The 21,156-nt window shown below is 40.9% G+C and overlaps 1 protein-coding gene across 5 annotated transcripts in view; it reads left to right on the forward strand.

Moving 5' to 3' along the window:
* The window catches only part of LOC134097577 (fibrillin-1-like), a 55,432-nt gene that overhangs the window by 4,806 nt on the left and 29,470 nt on the right, over nucleotides 1-21,156 (forward strand). Inside the window, exons 1-3 of one of the 5 annotated variants that reach the window (XM_062550475.1) lie at nucleotides 14,353-14,964; nucleotides 20,012-20,097; nucleotides 20,521-20,569. In XM_062550475.1, coding sequence (XP_062406459.1) covers nucleotides 20,014-20,097; nucleotides 20,521-20,569 — 133 coding nt within the window. In that variant the 5' untranslated portion in view covers nucleotides 14,353-14,964; nucleotides 20,012-20,013. Of the gene's footprint in view, nucleotides 1-14,352; nucleotides 14,965-18,850; nucleotides 18,991-20,011; nucleotides 20,098-20,520; nucleotides 20,570-21,156 lie in introns of those variants that run through there. The other 4 variants (XM_062550473.1, XM_062550477.1, XM_062550474.1 and 1 more) reach the window with 4 other exon arrangements.

A 21,156-nucleotide genomic window follows, 5' to 3' on the forward strand; every position in this document is an offset into this window, starting at 1 on the left:
TGACACCGTTATGGTATTTTTTTTAAAAAATAAGCAATTAAGGAGAAAAACGACTTTGTCACTTGTCTGGCTGTTTCTGTAATCCACAGGCACGCGATCAGATGCAGGTTCGCCCTTGCACGGCGGCCCATTCTAATTTCTGTACCCCAGCACCCATGACATTCAGTCTAATTTCTCCACCATACTTCATCCGATTTTGTTTATCAGAACTGCCTCATAAACGCCACACCATAAGCTTTACGTATAAGCTTAGATATAATCGGTTAAGGAATGTATGGCGCGAATTTAAGTATCTTTGGTATCATCATTACAATTTGCATAATGATTTTGGAAACTACCACTTCCTTCTAGGAGAGCGTTTTCCTGCATTCATGTGGCAAATCAGGTTTTCTTTTTTACCTGGAGGGTGAATCTCACGGAGGGTGAATCTCATGAAGACTGTCAAACTGACATCAAACATTATCTACCTCAGGGATTCCCAAACTGTGGAGCTGCTTCTAGGGTACGCAAGATGAAAAGGGCTATGCCGGAAAGGTGTTAAAACATTTCAATTTTTCTGTAATTAATTAATTCATGAATTAATTAATGTATAAATAAATAATTTTGAATCAAGTTTTAATGATTTCGAAACATGAAATTAAAGAAAATCATTTGTGCACTCTACAGTAGGCTACGGTTCCTTTTTTTTTTTTTTTTTTAAGGCAGCTTATTAAACATGATGCCTGGAATGCGTCAGTAGAATATGTTACTTTTTAATTTGTTGGATGGTGGGGGTTTGCGAGCCGAGTTAGGATTTAGAGAGTGGTCTGTAGGGGAAAAGGTTTGAGAACCACTGATCTACCCCATTTGATTTATTAGAGTGCATGAAAATGCACTCTACCCGATATCTTATTATTATTCTTCTTCTAATGGATTTTGTGCGTCTAATTTAGCTTCAACTGTTTCACGTAGAAACTTCATTCAAACTGTGCTGTGTTACTTATGTGACTTCAGCTATGTATTTTTCAACTTTGTAACTTTTATCCTTTTTGAACTATGAAAAAACGATTAAAATTAACCCATAGACTTAACATTGAGACATCACATGACATCCTATGACTGGCACTGCGCAGCCTCATAGAGTGAGTGAGTCTGAGGCTAACCAAAGCCCATTTGGGCTAACTGTCATGGCTATGGAAACAGACACCAACAGGACTGCGGGGTAGCCTATTGCCCCTGGCCGACGCAAAGACGGGGCTCTAACACGCACACGTCAGGCAGAGGTTAAAGAGAAACTGTGCAGGATTGGCGATTTCATCTCAAGTTTCGGTTTCGTTTTTCATTTTCGCTTGTTTTATGCTTGCGCATTTCTCTGCAGAGCTTCCCCGACAGCTTTAGCGTGTATATTTATACATATATAGGCTATATATAAATATATAAATTGCAAGCGTGGTTCTTCTTGTTCCTTACGCATCTCAGCCTTCCAGATGTAAACAGGGAACGATCGTCTCCTGAACAAACTGCAAGGTTGCAAAAGCGGATAGGGACACTGGTGGCGGGAGGAAATATTACTGTTTTCGATAAAACTGGTCAGTCAAGCAAAACAACGATTTCTAAGCGATTTTATGACTATGAAAAAGTTGCATAGGGTGTCTTTAAGTCGTTATCCTCAGCATGTCTACTAGGCAAAAGGCTGGATGTATCGTTGTCGTCAAAATACACAAAACATGTGATGTCTTGTGAGGTTTTTCTTTGCAACAGGCGGGGTGTAGGTCAGACAACAGCCAAACGTGGTTGCAAGCAACAGAGGGTTTTTATTTTAGAGCACTCTTTCCCAAAAAAATTGTTCAATGCAAATACTGTAGTATATCCAAGCTTACTGGGAAAACAATATAGGCCTAATTATATCCTAGTGATTGCTCAGAATGCGGGAAACAATTTAGTCTACCTTTTTTTGTTCTGTGTCAGCATTCATCCAAAAATTAGGCTATTTGACTCAACATAGAACATTACGGTAGCGTATTGCTGTCACACTAGAAATTAAAAAAAGGCTCAGTATCAAGTAATTACATGAAAGTTTCAAGTAATTACGTTAAAGTTTCTTGTTATAACAAGATCTTTTTCACGTTTTTACAAGATATTTATCACATTATTACTTGAAATCATCACGTTATTTCATGATAATGAAACTAAACAGAAGGAGGGGCAAGAAAGGCTGGTTACTATGGCTCACGACTCGAGTCAATCAAATTCTATGTTAAGCTCGGTTTATGGCGATTTTCCAGTTATCAAACTTGTGGATGATAGTTATAAATGCCAACACCCTTGCATTGTCCAGAATATTCTGCACCTGTATGCAGTGGAGTGGCAATCGGGAGAGTCGGGAAGAATTCCGGTGTGGCGTTTTGGGCCGTGCTGATGATGACTGTGATGAAGTGATCTCAAAAAGCTTGTTGTTCAAACATTTCCTTTGCCTTAGCCTACTCCCCAGCAGCCGGCACTGTGTGACTGCAGCGCTTCACTTTTCACTCCCAGCGGCCTCTCCCCGCAGCCCTAAAAATTACCACGATGACCTGACATGGGAGCTCTTGTGTGACGCCATCGCGCAGAGCCAGGGGAACACGGCGAAGTGGCTGGACCACGGGAGGCACGCTGTGGTCCAGGAGCGGTTTGTGTGTAAATGAGGTGAGGCACCCAAGGCCACTGAACAGTTCAGGCCGGCTTTGTTGCCAGGAGGAACTCACTTGTAGTATTCGTGTTCCGTTGTTGTCCTGTAGAGTAAAGCCCAAGCTGAGAAAGCTGTCAAGGCCCATGATGTTCTCACCACAGCGCGTAATGTGGAATGGGAAGCGGTCTACAGTTGTAGAGGTGTAGCGAACTGGGAGGTAGAGTAGGCCGACAACGTCAATTTTGCTGCAGCCGTAGCCACAGAGAGCAGTGGACAGGGGCTGTAGCTGTCTATTTGGGAAAAGTAGGTTACAGGTGTCAACATTCAGCAGCGACACTTTGGCCCCAGTGTCGAGGAGAAGAGGGACACAGCAGCCATCCAGGTTTATGGGGCCCCTGGAGAATGTCCCTGGGTGGGGGCCTATGGTGCGCACTGACACCGCCGGGTCATGTGACTGTTCAGGGTAGTCAGCTGGAGCAGACCGGCACCATTTAGCAAAGTGGTTAGGTTTCTGACAGCGTCTGCATGTTTGGCCCCTAGCAGGGCAGTCCTGAGCCCTTGTGGCATGACGAGTGGAGCCACAAATCCCACAGTGTCTCTGTTGGTGTGTTTTCTGGAGGCACGCGACCTGTATAGCAGCAGGGTCGGCCAGGTTGTCTGAGCTTGATAGCTGTTGCACGGGCTGTTCCATAACGGCAGTATGATGCTTACTTTCTGCTATTTTAGCAGCACACTGAGTTGCCGCCTCCACTTTTAAGGCGAGTGTTAATGCATCATCAAGTGACAGTGTAGTATCTTTGAGTAACACCTCCTCCTGGACTCTGGAATTAAACGTTTTTTCAATGAGCTGGTCTCGAAATTACCACGATGTGCTAAAGCTTTTAAAGAGAAACTATGCAGGATTGGCGATTTCATCTTAAGTTTCGGTTTCGTTTTCCATGTTCCGTTTTCGAGCTTCCCTGACAGCTTTAGCGTGTATATTTATACATATATAGGGTATATATATGTGACAGGACGGCCACTAGGAGGCCTACCAATGTTTCACCTGTGTGATATAGTTACCCCAAACAGGCCACTCAACCAAATGAATGAGAGATGCCAGATTTCCTCAATTTATTAACAAAACGTAATCAAGTCAGTACAGTTTTAAAAGAGCACTCTGACCCAATAAAATGCCTTGAATAATTTAGACAACAATGTACCCAGCTAAAGGTGGCTTCTACAGTTCTCAATTCCCCCCCCAAACAAGCAAAATGATACAAACCAAACAAAACTGGTATAAACCAAACCAAAATGTCAACTCACATTAAACCCACACAGATATGAAACTCAAATCAAAACAGACAGCAAATCAAAGTGAAACACTCCAAACTCAGGGAAAACTGTAAGCACACGCGGTAACCCCGTACAAGATGCCCCCTAGATGTAATTTGCCCAAGCCAGTACAGGGACTACAGTGCTCAAACAACAGACATTAATCCAAATTATATTAATCACATCGACATTAACAACACACAAAAACAGACACAAACAAATAACATACTGTAGCGCCGAGGCTATAGGCCCCTTGTTGGACTGCTCTGTTTGTTTCCCCTGTGTCTCCTGTTTCCCGGTCTGTGCGCGTGTGTGTGTGTGTGTGTGTGTGTGTCTGTGTCTCCCTCTCCCTCCTGTGTCATAGAATGTGTCAATCAGTTCTGATGTGTTGTGATTGGGGGGAGGTGTCCAGGGGGGAATATTTAGGGGATCAGATAGGTTAGTTATTGATAGGGGAGGGATTAGAATAAGGGATTCTAAGACGTTTACTAAGTTTTATCATTGTTGAAGTAAATTACGTGCGAGTGAGTTGTGTTGAGTGATTGAGTGACTGAGTTAGCTGCTAGCAATTTAGGGATTAGCAGTGAACACTTTGTTGTTTTTGAGGGGACACCTCCTGCTGCCCGTGTACTAGCCTGTAATTTATTGAGAGAATAAATTACCGGAGTTTTTGGAACGACATTCAGCCTCCCTGTCTCCTAACTTCTACTCGGCGCTACAATACTATGCATTCACTCACCATGCAACATATGCATACGAAACATAAATCCACTCACCCACATGCAACGACAAACAAACACGCAACCACCAGACGAACAGCACAAGCAGAAGGCAGCGTAGCGCAAAGCAACCTGAAGTTGCGGGAGCGTACCTATGTTCCCCGGGTCCTATGTTCCCCGGGTCCTATGTTCCCCACTTTGTATGGGACCGGGGAACATAGGACCCTTTTTTTAAAAAAGGGTCCTATGTTCCCCACTGTTCCCAAAAAGGGTCCTATGTTCCCCTCTTAGTATGGGACTGGGGAACATAGAACCCTTTTTCAAAAAAAGGGTCCTATGTTCCCCAGGAGACCGGGGGAACATAGGACCCTTTTTTTAAAAAAAGGTCCTATGTTCCCCGGTCCCATACAAAGGGGGGAACATAGGACCCTTTTTTTTAAAAAAAGGTCCTATGTTCCCCAGTCTATTATTATGACCGCCACACAGCGAAGCGGTGGGTAGGTCAGGTTTAGTCAGATTTGGGGGGCGTTTTCACATGTGCAATTTTCCGTCAAGAAGTCCCGGGCCACTGAAAGACCGGGGTGCATGAAACTTGGTGCGCATGTAGACCCACAAGCATAGCATGGAACCATTGTTTTTCGTTTTGATCCGTCGCCAACTCAACTGGACCCCCGTAAGGAGGGTAGAATGAAGAATATATCGTAAATAAATAAATGTTTTCCTTGAAACACAGGGGGCATAGTGACTCCTATGTTAAATTCCCATAGAAGCAGAACGATTTTTGATATGTTTTTATTTTTAAAGGCCAGTTATTTCCAGGATACTATGCATCCTGATAAGTTTTACTTTGCCTTTGGAATCAAAATAGCCCCACATCACCACATACCCTTCACCATACCTAGAGATTGGCATGGTGTTTTTTTTCAGTTAGCCTAGGCCTATTAGCCTGTTTGATTTGCATTAAGCTCAATGAGTTATGTGGTGATGTGGGGCTATTTTGATTCCAAAGGCAAAGGGAAACTTGATCCATGAAATAACTGGCCTTTAAAAATTAAAACATATGTAAAATCTTCCTGCTTCTATGGGAATTTAACATAGGAGTCAAATACTTATGCCCCTGTGTTTTAAGGAAAACATTTATTTATCTATTTATGATACATTCTTCATTCACAAAGAAAATGTATGTCCTCAAAGGTTGGATTTGTACTCATTTGTTTAATTAAGGCATTAAGATACATTTTGAAAAGGGTATTTCATATACCTCTTTTTAGTCAACTTTAGCATGGGGTCAAATACTTATTCTCCCCACTGTATACATGTACATGTATGTGTGTGTGTGTGTGTGTGTGTGTGTGTGTGTGTGTGTGTGTGCCTGCATGTGTGTGCATGTATCTTTATGTGTTTATGCGTGCGTGTGCATAGTGTACAGTCGCTAAATGTACACATATTAATTTATTGTATGGTCCCTCAATTACACAAAACTTGGCATACATCCAAAGATACCTGGACAATGCCTCAATTTTGCTTTTTCATTTTTAACTAGGTGGCTCTATACATGAAATGAGTGGTTATGGGATGGGTTGATATGGTCCTTTAAGACCAACATACAAAAAAAGTTGGTCCAACAAGTTTCGTGCACCCCGGTCCCGGGAATCCTTGACTGACAATTGCGCATGGAAAAAAAAAAAAAAAAAATCTGACTAAACCTGCGCTGTAGGGCTGTCATGATAATTTTACCAACAAAAATAGCACAAACAATGCACAGTTAAAGTATTAGCCTAATTGAATTTAATTTCCCCTTGGGGATCAATAAAGTATCTATCTATCTATCTATCTATCTATCTAATACTCACTTACTCTGCCTCACAGGAGAGTCTTTCACCTACCACTCACAAAACATTTTACAATCAAAGAGGGATGCAGTGGGTGAGACTGGTAAAGTTCAGTTTCTCACAGCGGGGAACATAGAACCCTTTTTCAAAAAAAGGGTCCTATGTTCCCCGGGAGACCTGGGGAACATAGGACCCTTTTTCAGAGAAAGGGTCCTATGATCCCCTGTATGTATTGCAACCGGGGAACATAGGACCCTTTTGGGGGAAAATGGGGAACATAGGACCCTTTTTCTGAAAAAGGGTCCTATGTTCCCCGAGCGGGGAACATAGGACCTGGGGAACATAGGACCCGGGGAACATAGGGATGACCCCCCAATTAAGCTAGCATGCTAGGCGCCGCAGGAAACGTAGCAAGTAGCCCAGCAGCAAGGAAAGCTAGCGATGCAGCAGAAGCAAGCAAGCAATCGGTGAAGCAGCAAAGCAGACTCAAGGCCAGAATTCGTGATACAGCAAAGCAGCAGCCAACAAGTTTTCAGCAGATGAGAACAACAACGTTTCCATAATAGTAATCTTGAGATACAATAGCCTACTTACCCAGAGCGGCAGATCATTATTTGAGTGAATAGCTAACCTGTGACACGGTGATTAGAGCCTACGACCAGGAAACACCAGCGCATCCGACCGGTCTTCCGCTGTGATTGATTAGACAGACTAACAGACAATCACCAACCCACTTTCGGCGTCCGGAGTTCAACTTCCCTAGACAAGTAACCAGTGTGAATATTCTAACAGCATAAGCTTAACAAAAGGCAACTAAGCTACTCATTATCCTAGCATGATACTCACCGCGGCATACGCTCTGCGAAAACTCAGTGGAGAAGCACCAACAGACACGTTTCCCCTACTAACAGTGAGCTGAAGCATTCCTTCACCACCAACACCTGCCCTCTTAAGATCACGCTAATAACCAAACCACACCCCCTCCCCATTCATTTCAATTATGGACCACCCTACCACAATTTACCCCCAGGAATTCTATCATCGTCCCGATGATACAGCCACCCCACTACATATATATAAATATATAAATTGCAAGCGTGGTTCTTCTTGTTCTTTATGCGTCTCAGCCTTCCAGATGTAAACAGGGAACGATCATCTCCTGAACAAACTGCAAGGTTGCTATAGCGGATAGGGACACTGAAATATTACTGTTTTCGATAAAAACTGGTCAGTCAAGCAAAACAACGATTTCCAAGCAATTTTATGACTATGAAAAAGTTGCATAGGGTCTCTTTAAATCTGCTACAAACTGCCTAGCAGACTCACCAGGGCGCTGACATCTTTGTCTGAACTCCAGCCGCCGATATAGAATGTTCTGTGACTTTACAAAGTGTCCAGTCAAAGCCGTAATAACAGCATTGTAAGTGTCCAGAGTCGAGCGTGTTGAAGATCCTGTTCCCCTCCGCTCCCAGCAAGTGCAGTAGTAGGATAGCACGCTTCCTTGCGCTAGTGGCATTATCCAATCCAATGGCTAAAAGATACAGTTCAAAAGACGTTCTCCACTGCGTCCATGGAACGACAGGTTCATCGGGGAGGGGAAAATAGTCGGAAGGTGGAAGAGAGAAAGCCGGGGCATCAGCCATCCTTGTCGCCAATGTTATGTTGCTCAAATAACAACTAGTCTCCACTTCATGGATGCAGCAACGCTCTTGTTTATTTTTTCAAACCTCACACAATTAGCGCGCACCTACGGTGGCCTTACAGTGTCAACAGTGCAATGTAAAACAGGCATCCTAAGTAATAGAATTAGAACTGTAAAAGTATGTATGTACAGTGGGTATAGTAAGTATTCACACCCATGCTAAAGTTGACTAAAAAGAGGAATATAAAATCATCTTTTGAGAATTGATAGTAATGCCTTAATTCAAAAAATGAGTAAAAATCAAACCGCTAAGGACACTAATTTTCTTTGTGATTGAAGAATGTATCGTAAATAGATAAATGTTCTTCCTTAAATACAGGTTGCATAAGTATTCAACCCCTATGTTAAATTCCCATAGGATCAGGAGGAGTTTTTATATGTTTTTATTTTTAAAGGCCAGCTATTTCATGGATCCAGGATAATATGCATCCTGATAAAGTTCCCTTGGCCTTTGGAATTAAAATAGCCCCACATCATCACATACCCTTCACCATAGATAGAGATTGGCATGGTGCTTTTTCCAGTTAGCCTATTAGCCTGTTTGATTTGCATTGAGCTCAATGAGCATCAAACAGGCTAATTGGCTAACTGTAAAAAGCACCATGCCAATCTCTAGCTATGGTGAAGGGTCTTCAATCACAAAGAAAATTAGTGTCCTTAGCCGTTTGATTTTTACTCATTTTTTGAAATAAGGCATTACAATCAATTCTCAAAAGATGATTTTATATTCCTCTTTTTAGTCAACTTTAGCATGGGTGTGAATACTTACTATACCCACTGTATACATTACATGAACACAAAGCGGGTAAAAGTTAGCAGCGGGTTTGATATTCGCTGGATATTCGCTTTTGAAAGACATTTTCTCATTCTGATTGCTGACATTTTTTCATTCTGATTGCTGTAGTAGTTGCCAATGGTAGTCTGCTACTTACTACAGGTAAAGTTTTGCTGATATCTGACATTATGGTGAAACAGTACACATTTAAAGTTTTATAATAGGCACCAAAAATTTGCAAAAATATATTTTCTCATTCTGATTGCTGTAGTAGTTGCCATTGGTAGTCTGCTACTTACTACAGGTCAAGTTTTGCTGATATCTGACATTATGGTGAAACAGTATGCATTTAAATGTTTAAAATTATCATCATAAATCAACAAAAAGCTATTTTCCCATTCTGATTGCTGTAGTAGTTGCCAGTGGTAGTCTGCTACTTACTACAGGTCAAGTTTTGCTGATATCTGACATTATGGTGAAACAGTACGCATTTAAATGTTTAAAATATGCACCAAAAACGAATAAATATATATATTTACTGATTCTGATTGCTGTAGTAGTTGCCAGTGGTAGTCTGCTACTTACTACAGGTCAAGTTTTGCTGATATCTGACATTATGGTGAAACAGTATGCATTTAAATGTTTAAAATATGCACCAAAAATCAATATATATATATATTTACTGATTCTGATTGCTGTAGTAGTTGGCAATGGTAGTCTGCTACTTACTACAGGTCACGTTTTGCTGATATCTGACATTATGGTGAAACAGTATGCATTTAAATGTTTAAAATTATCATCATAAATCATCAAAAAGCTATTTCCCATTCTGATTGCTGTAGTAGTTGCCAGTGGTAGTCTGCTACTTACTACAGGTCAAGTTTTGCTGATATCTGACATTATGGTGAAACAGTACACATTTAAAGTTTTATAATAGGCACCAAAAATTTGCAAAAATATATTTTCTCATTCTGATTGCTGTAGTAGTTGCCATTGGTAGTCTGCTACCTTCTACAGGTCAAGTTATAAAGGTGTAGGAGTGCAGCTGTTACATGCAACTGTGTTGGTACACACGTATTACTCTTTGATAGTAGTAGTAAGTAGCAGCCTACCATTGTCAAGTACTACATCAATCAGAATGAGAAAATAGCTTTCTGTTGATTTTTGGTGCATATTTTAAACATTTAAATGCGTACTGTTTCACCATAATGTCAGATATCAGCAAAACTTTACCTGTAGTAAGGCTGCCATTGGCAACTACTACAGCAATCAGAATGAGAAAATAGCTTTTTGTTGATTTATGGTGAATATTTTAAACGTTTAAATGCATACTGTGTCACTGTCACCACAATGGCAGGTATCAGCAAAACCTCACCTGTAGTAAGTAGCAGACTACCAATGGCAACTACTACAGCAATCAGAATGAGAACATATATATTTATTGATTTTTGGTGCATATTTGAAACATTTAAATGCGTACTGTGTTACCACAATGGCAGGTATCAGCAAAACCTCACCTGTCGTAAGTAGCAGACTACCAATGGCAACTACTACAGCAATTAGAATGAGAAAATATATTTTTATTGATTTTTGGTGCATATTTGAAACATTTAAATGCATACTGTGTCACCACAATGGCAGGTATCAGCAAAACCTCACCTGTAGTAAGTAGCAGACTACCATTGGCAACTACTACAGCAATCAGAATGAGAAAATATATATGTATTGATTTTTGGTGCATATTTTAAACATTTAAATGCGTACTGTTTCACCATAATGTCAGATACAGTATAAGCAAAACTTGACCTGTAGTAAGTAGCAGACTACCACTGGCAACTACTACAGCAATCAGAATGGGAAAATAGCTTTTTATTTATTTATGATGATAATTTTAAACATTTAAATGCATACTGTTTCACCATAATGTCAGATATCAGCAAAACTTGACCTGTAGTAAGTAGCAGACTACCATTGCCAACTACTACAGCAATAAGAATGAGAAAATATATATTTATTGATTTTTGGTGCATATTTTAAACATTTAAATTTGTACTGTTTCACCATAATGTCAGATATCAGGAAAACTTTACCTGTAGTAAGTAGCAGACTACCATTGCCAACTACTACAGTAATAAGAATGAGAAAAATATATATTCATTGATTTTTGGTGCATTTTTTACATTTCTTGATTTTTGGAGCTTTTTTTAAACATTTAAATGCGTATTTTGTCACCATAAAGTCAGATATCAGCAAAACCTCACCTGTAGTAAGTAGCAGACTACCATTGGCAACTACTACAGCAATCAGAATGAGAAAATATTTTTTTGCTAATTTTTGGTGCCTATTATAAAACTTTAAATGTGTACTGTTTCACCATAATGTCAGATATCAGCAAAACTTTACCTGTAGTAAGTAGCAGACTACCATTGGCAACTACTACAGCAATCAGAATGAGAAAATGTCAGCAATCAGAATGAGAAAATGTCTTTCAAAAACGAATATCCAGCGAATATCAAACCCGCTGCTAACTTTTACCCGCTACACAACAATGCAAGCTAGCCAAGCGCCCAAATTGCGTTAACATTCGCAAATGTATCAAGGCCCTTTCTCCCTCTTGCGATAAGTTGCGTTAAGTGGATAGAAGAAGCAGAACTATCAGGCTGTGTGAGCAGGCTTCTCCTGCACCTCTCTGTCCGCCTACTTAGTGGCTCTCTGCCGATACACAAGTCTGTGTGAGCTATATCCGCCTATGCAGCGGCTCTCTGCCGATATACAGCCCTGCTCCTGCTACTTGGTCAGATGGCGACTATGTAGGCTACTGTAGCCTACACATGCACAAAAGCAAACACTCATCAAGCAGCACTGCAATAGCAGCCAGGGTGCATGTTCATAGACACGAGCCTGTCCTCATTGAGCCTATGCCAGCCATATAGGCTCTATTTGGTCTCGTTAAGTTTCGTTATCATGAAATAACGTGATAAATATCTTGTAAAAACGTGAAAATATCATATAACTTGAAAATATCATTATCACGAAATAACGTGATAATTTCATGTAATAACATGAAACTTATTTTGTTAAAACGTGAAAAAGATTTTGTTATAACAAGAAACTTTCACGTAATTACTTGAAACTTTGACGTAGGCTAATTACTTGATACTGAGCCTTTTTTTACATTTCTAGTGTGACAGCAATACGCCACCGTAGAACATAATTAGGCTAGCCTAGGATTTTCCAAAACATTCTGTTTCAGCCGTTCCTCACATGAATGCCTTAAGCTCTCCCAAGCATGAAATGCAGGCATAGAATATTAAAGGTTGGGTACGGAATTCGCAAAATGGCCGGCAGATTTTGAAAATAAGTCCCGCCCTCCGTGGATGCGCATTCATGCACGAAGGAGTTATCAGATGGGCGAGAGCGAGCCAGGATAAATGAAATGCCAGCCTGGCGTCTACAGCAGTGTGAACTCTAGTCTCCATACAATCGCTCACATCAACTTCCCCAATTACATTCTTTATTCACCTCCAAAGGGTTGTAGGTAATAGTTAGTTCCACAAATCAGACAAGGTAGGCCCTAGATGATTTTATAGCCTAGGCCTACATTATGGTAAAAGCACCTTAGTCTACCAGCCCTTTCGTTCGGAAATTCTAAAACAACGATGCATTTTAATACACCAAAATAACATTTGATATAGGCTACCTTACATTTTTCAGTAGCCATACAATAGGTGTGTATATTTGAACAGAATCTGGTTTGGTTCTTACCAGGGCGTTTATCTTCTGAAGTAATCGAGTCTAGTGCTGGCCCGTTGGTTCGCCTATTCCACTGTAGCTCCCGGTTAAGTTTCGGTTTCATGTTTAACACTCTTCGAGTCACGGTAAAATGTAATTTTTGCTACATAGCTTATTTATTGTGTGGGTGATTGAGTTTCCGTAGGTATCCGCTACCTTAGTATAGAAATGAAGTGCCACATACAACTAGAGGGGAACAGGGACGCGCAGCAGGCCTGTTTTGTTTCTGCACTGACTCGCGGGGGGGTGGAGGGAGGAGGTGGAGGAAGACCGTTAGATTGACGAATGAGCTGTGAAATGATGGTATGGGGTTTAGAATGCTATTGGCTGGAGTTTTTCAAGCCCTGCCCGTTCCGCAGATGATTGACGTGTTTAATTTCCATTTCAGTGTTTCCAACTCAGTGGATGTAAGTGGGTTAGCAATAGGATTTCTAGTGATTTTGCAAAAATGGCCAAAAAAGCTAATTCCATACCCTACCTTTAATTTCCATTTCAGTGTTTCCAACTCAGTGGATGTAAGTGGGTTAGCAATAGGATTTCAAGTGATTTTGCAAAAATGGCCAAAAAAGCTAATTCCATACCCTACCTTTAAGAAACTCTTTATTAACGTCTTCATCAATGGACCAAAACCAAAACCCATAGAACCCGATTGAGTGCGTCGAAAAGACGAAATGAGCAGACATGGGGCTTTCCAACGAGCCACGTTGCGCAAGGACGCACATTGCATGCTCATAAAATTGTAGGCTGTATGCCTTGATGACTTTAAATTAAGAAGTATTTCCGGATTGGGGAAACTTTTAGTTTATTTTTCTTTCGGTCCATGGTTCCATAATACCATTCGATCTTGCTGCAAATTATCAGACTTGAGAAGCAGGCATCGCATCGGCAACTTCGCTGCTCAGTAGCCGAATTTTCTGTCGAGGAGGCCAGCAGTTCGAGAAAAAAGCTGCAAATCATAGACAGAGAAATGCTCTGAGAACAAAACACAACTGCATGTCAACTAGCCGAGGGTCTGTCTAGAAACAACAAGTGCATTTCTACGTGTTCGTGACCAAATGTGGGGGATATAGGCCTAATCACGTTTCAGTGGGAATGCTGCAAATTATGTCTTTCTCTTTTAAAGACAATTATGTAGGCCTACGTTATAAATGGCAAAAAAATGAACGACATATTTTATTTTACCGACCCGACCAAACATGACCCGAATATCATTAAAAAAAAAAAAAAAAAAATTGACCCATGACCGGTCGCCCGCTGGATTTGGATCAGCCCGGCGCATATAGGCACTAAGCCAGGCTATGAATAGACTTTCTTGTCAAGCCTCCGAAATAATGACAGTGTTTCATTGTATTGTCTGCGAAATTTGAAAGCACACCCGCACATTGCAAACTGGTCTGGGTAGTCTGGGAAATTTCAACACACCTAAGACGTGTGACGTCATGGCTTCGGTAGGCTACTCTTGATGAGTTTAGGAATCACTGAAAGACACATGTCATGAATCACGGTCTGGTAGGCTAATTTGTGATCTCATTTTCAACTGCTTTTCTTTTATCATGATTAGAAGTCCGTCAGACAATTCTGGGACGAGTCTGGGCATTCGGCCTCAGACTTGTTACACTAGTCTGCAGTTTAAGATTGAAAATATGGGTTTTCCCTAGCCCAGCGACCACTTCTCGGCACCACATGACACTCTGCAGAACCTGTTGTGGTCGATGGTTTTACGCACAACAAGGTTTCTTTTTCGAAGCTGTGCACTTGTATTCAATGTGGCGCATTTCTGCCACTGTGCAGTCGCTTTGACCTGTTGTAGGCTTGGACAGTTTTAGGAGAGACGTCAGTGCTGGAATCGTCTGTGAACGATAGACAACATCTGGCAAAACGACATTGACGCTATTGTTGGAACACGTAGCCTATAGAAATTAAAGGAAAATCAAAACAAGAGACGAAAATTGGAAGAACGAGAGAATGTCAAGAAAAAAGTCATTGGAGCCGTTGGAGATACCTTCATCACTTTTATGACGGCTGAAGAAATTGACTAGACAAGAATAATGAACGAATGAACTAAAATAATAAGAAAAAAATAATCTGGGCAAGAAACTCCTGTTTGGGGCCACCGCTGATCGGATTGTCTGCCATTTCATGGATATCTGAGGAAATAGTAGGCTAGCATCTTTCACTTGACGGTAAGATTGCAAGAAAAGACTGACGCAGAGTTTTGCATGTTTAAACAAGCGTTGGTAGGGAAAATGGGCCAATGCAGTAACATCTTCCATCATGCGTTTTGTGTTGTTTATGACCTGTGCATTCCCAATGTGCACTCCCATTCTCAAGGTTCCTCGCTAGAGTAGGCTAAGAGACGTCTAATGGTCATTTAAACCATAAACTTTATAAAGTCACAACATATGATATGATAAGCAGTAGCCTATCGTAATTCTTCGGCCAAGTTTTTATAGATCGTTTTTGGCTGCCAGCCCAGGGGGTGTTTGGACAGTGTTGGGGGGCGGTGTGGACGAGGCAGCATAGAGGGGGGGCGTGAATCACTGTTATTCACCTCAACTTTTAAGCCTCTGACAGTGACTTCAGCTACACATAGGCCTACTGTGTTCATTTGAATTTTGATTAAAACGAAGTCTTTGTGCATTGAATTAATGTCAGTACTACTAGCTGTTTCTCAAATGGGCCGCAGACCGGCACCGGTCCGCAATGTGAACACTGCAGGCCCGCGGAGCCACAGAGTGAAATTATTCCTGGCGCTCGTCTGATTTGCAATTGATCAAGTAATTGCGGACCGACAGAAAAAGAAAACAAACCTTTCTGCAATCAGAAAATACTCGTTAATTTGGCATCTTCAAACATACAGGCATGCAATTAAGTGGTACGAGCGTTCATTCAATACATGCATGTGCGCGTTTACGCGAGAGAAACTGAAACCACTCGATAACGTTTCGCTGCAACCGGTTGGAAGGCTATTTAATTATGTAACAACGACACGAACGACGTGGATTCTTCCAACGTCCATAAAAACAGAGCAGAGACTATATAATGCAGTCTAGCATTGAGTATTGTTTAGGCAAATTTGAATAACATGGCCAAAAGCTACTGAGGCATATCTTCCTGTTAAACTCCAAATCAGTGATTTATGTCTGCACCGCCATTTACCATACACAAAGCTGGTGTTGTGTTTTCAGGCATTTGAATTAAATGTTTTTTAAAAACATGCCCATTTTTTCCATTTGCCTACCAGTGTATGATGCCTACTTTCCTGCCAATAAGCCTAGCCTACTGGTGTAGGCTATGACGTCTACACTTTGTTCTGATTTTTTTTTTTTTTTTTTACGTGCGTGCGTACATGCCTGTTTTAGCAAAGCAAGCTTTTGAAGAATCATTGTGTATAGTTGACGAGTGGGAAGAGCTATTTATCTCAGAATGTGAGTCTGATATGCATGATTGGGATGTGATTATGCGGCGTGTTTCAACTGATATGACATTTTTTATGTTGTTGCGGTCAATATCTCATACAACAGACACAATAGAATCCAAATCTAGCTTTTCTAGCGACAGGCCTTTTGTTATGAACAAAATCTATTGAAGCGCACTCAGTTGACATAGACTAGGCTATGTTCATTGTTCATAGATATAATACTATACGTATATGTCTATGGCTCTGTTGCTCATCTGTCCATCACTGCCCATCCAGACAATTGATTGGTGCAGTCGGTTTGAACTGCTCTGGTTCGGTCATAGTTGCGTTTCAGTGGAATAAGTCCAGACAGAATGTTCAACCTCAAATTTAGTGGGTAGCTTCCAGGCTACTTTGGTGATGCATGTGACAATATTCTGAGCAATGTTGCATGTCTTCCACATAACCGGTTCCATGTTCTAATTGGATGATCATGTTACTTTCCCTACCAAGTTGCCCAGTATCGGGACAACAATAGCCTCATGAACGTCAGCAACATCAGCACACATTGCCCAGGTCAGAACGGTGCCTTGAGTAACATGCAGCTGCTTGCAGGACACATACACATCACAGCCAAAATTGTTCTTACTGTAAGTTCTAAACCAGGCAAACGTATCAGTGTGGGTGAGCCAGTAACCATGTGGTTGAGTGAATGGGTTGTGAGAGAGGAAGTGTATTGAGTGCAACCTACATACACGTTACCCATCTTGCACTGGATCACTTTCTTGAACTGCAATAATCCGTTCACAAGTATGGGAAATTACTACTGTATATCAGCACCAATCAGAGGCTATATTCATTGTTTTGCACTTTTATCACATCACCAAAGGTATTGCGTTTGCCAACTATATTTGGCAGTATTTTTAGAATAGCCTATACACCTGTACAATATTTGGATACCAAATATGAAGCTATTTTCAAATTACAATATTTTTTATTTGAAATACATATTTTACATGTATCATAAATACTCCCCATCCTTGGGTGTGTGTGTGTCAAAGAACACCCAGATCAAATGCATGATTGTATCCGCATTCCTCTCCCATGATGTGAGGGTCAGATACTGTAGATAGTGTGTGTGTTTGTATGTACTCACTAAAGCATTCGGCCATGCTTCCTTGCTGTCAGTCAAACATCGACAGTACCAGAAACACTAGACTGAATTACAGTAATAGGAAACTAGCCTGCATTCCTCAGCAGAACATTCCGTGTCCCATGTCGATTTTCAGATAATGTGACGCCCTTTGCCATTTTTGAGTAAAGTTGTCAAACCGACTTTTCGAGGGGTATTTTTTTTTACGGAATCCATTTTTTGCTGTTTGCCAAGCTGTATATCGTATGTAAAACTCAGTAGAGTGCAAACTCCAAGATGACCTAAAATGTCAGGAAATTCCATATTTTAAAACATGTCATGTGTGACATCAATTAACAAGTATAGAACGTTTACTTCGGCGGAAATTAAGATACGTGTATGTGACAATGATAATTGCATTATTTCTCATTGTAGTCAGGAACACATCTGTTTTTATCCTTACATTTCAATGGACAAACGGAATATTTTAAAAGCGAGAGACATTTCTTTGGAATCATATGCATATATCAGATTAGGGTTAGGGTCTGAGGTGTGGGCTTGTCGGCAGGATTTCAGAACGGTGTTCTATCCTATCCCTGTGCGGCTGCTGCATGGCAGACGCTTCTGGGCTTTGCTCCGTTAAAAACAATGGAGTTCTAATTTTTTTCTTTTCGCGGCGTGCCCCGTATGTGTCTGGTGGGCGCTGGCCTTTAGGCCCTCAGCATCAGGCGTACATAGAACTGCTGATATTCAAGTTGGAACTAGCAAGAAGTATTACACATTTTAAAAAGTAAAAAACGGGTCCTGTTAAAAGGGAACTTGGACCTCAAAGCAGCAAACGGACAGGTGCTAGAGCCCCTGTAGCCCCCCTTCTCTGCACGTGCCTGAGGCCCAGGGCAGCACTAGAGCTGTGCCTAGTATAGGCTGGAGACAAATGTGTAGGTTAGGGTGGGGACAATGGTGAGGGTGGGTGTCTACACGAGGGCCTAGCAGAGCTCCACAAGGCAGCCCTGGGGTTCAGAAAACAGTCTGGGCCTACGTATGCTGGAGTCAGTGTTATGCTTTGGGCGAAGAGAGTGACAAGGATGGGTGTCTGCTCTGCATGCTGCTCAGGGTCTAGCAGAGCTTCATGTTGTCATGATCATATTGGAGAATCGTGTTGTACCATTGTTTAAATAGCACTCACCTTTTATATGCCATGCAGTTCATGTTTTAGATACTGTTATGAAACAGTGTGCCTCCCACCTCCTCCTCACATAATGCTATGTAGCATAGTGTAGCATCTAGTCTATGGGGAGTTTCCGTAGGGCATTTTCCAAAATTTATAAGAATACGTGGCAAATAATGGTCTAAAGTTAGCTAAAAGCAATAGCTATAAAGTTAACATTTTAACTGCAGTAGATCTTGATAAAGTCATACATGCTTTTTTTTTTACTTCCAGATTGGACTATAGCAATGGCCATTATACTGGAATTAATTAATCATTTCTTTCAAGATTACAGTTAGTACAAAGCGTAGCTGCTAGACTGCTTACCTGGACAAGGAAACAAGAACGCAAGACACCAGTACTGGCGGCCTTGCACTGACTTCCTGTTAAGAGTCATTGCATGAGAAAACCAGGCAGAGGTGGGAAGAAGGGGGTCGGCCAAATCGGCTCATACTTTGTATATGTGATAAGTATGTGGAACTATGAACAGCCATATACTTAAAACCCTCCAGCTGTTTTTTGTTATGGAGTTCTGGGACCCCTCTCAGAGACCCTCAAAAATCCAACAATTCATGGCTGAAAATGACTGAAATTGCCATTTCTACCCTGATTATCCTGATAAAGATATGAACATAAGCTTTATATTTCCATAGAACCTAGGTAGCATAGTTTTAAAGACCAAAAGGTGCACCGAGGGGTTCGCTCTAGGGCAGTGTAGGTATAAGTAGTTAAAATGCAAGCGCTTGCATTGAATTTGTTTCTATTAAGCCTGCCATGGCAGGCTGGCATGGATTAAAAGCCAACATTGATTATGTTTCCTAAATTTGTACTGTCGCAACGAGAAAAAAAAAAGGTACTACCTATTGCCTGAGTTGATGCTGCCAACAGGTAGTTACCAGGCAGCTGCAGTGCTGCTGTACATACACTCTGGGGTCATTGGAGTTCTCCTTTTAAAAAGTTCCTCAGGAAGCTGTCAGGTTCACAAGTTTCTTAAACCTCAGAGTTGTTCGCAAATCTGTTTTTATCATGCTGAATCCCATCTATTTTTAAATTGAAAATGCATGACAGTTGGTCTTAATTAGTTTTGGTAAAATCCCCATTGTGCGCTCGTTGGAATTTCGTTTCCATGTTACGATTTAGTGCATGCTCTTGATATTTAAAAATAAAAAAAAAATCTTGCAAGGACAAGACTCTTAGTGAACATTAGTGAAAGTGTACATGTAAGTGGGTTTTAAGAGCAACTTTTTTCATTGGAAAGGTTGGTGAATAAGGCTCAACATTATTACATGTTTACTTTTAAAAGCAACCTTGTTTTTTGACAGTGTGTTCTGGGATGTTTCAAAATTCTAGCATACAATTCAGTAGGTCTGCAGTTCCGTATTTGTGTATATCAAGACTATGGTGGTTAGAGCAATGAAGACACCACTATCAACAAGTTTATTCTCTCTAAAAAATACTGGCTATTCATGTATTTCTATTAAATGTTGACAGGCATGGCACTCAAGAAATCATTGGCCTTCATCACAATTATCTGCTGTATGATAACAGGGGCATTCAGTGAAAGTCCCACATCTAAGGTAAATGAGAAATCTTTGGATATCTATTTATTACAGCCATTCACTATTGTTAGAGCTGCTGCTAATGGCCACATTTCCCAGATCCGTCAAGAAGCTCTTAAGTGCTAAAAACGTCTTAGGAGTGTTCTTAAAACATTCTGAGAGCGCTCCTAAGAAGTTCTTACTCACAGTAAAAGCTTCTTAACGAATCTGGGAAACCTGACCACTATTGTTATCAGGTGTCCTGTTTTTTTCTTTGTACCAATATCTTGAACTGCTTTTAGACCCATACAACATACAAACCTGATTCAAACGTTGTTACATAATAGTAGGTACAAACTTTGCAAGCAGTGGCTATTTATGTGCACTCAAACAATTTGATAATGAAAAGTTAATCCATAATCCATCCATTTATTTATCTAATGTATTTATTTTCTTCTACAGCTCACAAACAAGGAAAACATTCAACCCCTCCTTAGAGTGAAAAGAGCTGGTAAGTAGACTTCTTGGGCCATATCTTGCAACGTGGTGCAAAGAGCAAGCGCGAGTGTTGATATCGCATACCCATGACGGTGATAAATTTCTCGCTATGCACTCCACTTCCATTTAAAATTGCGCGTGTCGATGAACAAACACAGGCATGGTCTGGCTTTTAGTCAAAAAATTCCTATTTTACACACAGTAAAAATCATTAGGCCAATGACCAAGAAGTAAAACGTGGTCTGAAGCAAAAAGAGTGTGTAAAGCTCAGACGTGAAGACGTCACGAGATGTACTGTAAGCTGACCTTATCAAGTCCCAGGCAAAGACTCATTTGCAGGATGAATAGGCTATCCGTTGGATTTTTATTCAGTCATTCAAACATGGGACACATTTTGCTTTTTTCAGTCTATGTTTTCGTATTCCTTGTCAGTCAATAGTGAAGGAAAATAAGTAAACATCTTGGAACTGTAGATGCATGTAGGCTATACTCTGCTAGTCACAAACAGGTTTTAGTAAAGCAATAAGTAGTGTAATCCTGCAGGCAGATTCCTACAGATGCGCTGACAGATTTGCCTTATCTAATCAGCTTCGGAGTCAT

The sequence above is a fragment of the Sardina pilchardus genome, chromosome 12 (assembly GCF_963854185.1).
Source record: "Sardina pilchardus chromosome 12, fSarPil1.1, whole genome shotgun sequence".
Taxonomy (NCBI): domain Eukaryota; kingdom Metazoa; phylum Chordata; class Actinopteri; order Clupeiformes; family Clupeidae; genus Sardina; species Sardina pilchardus.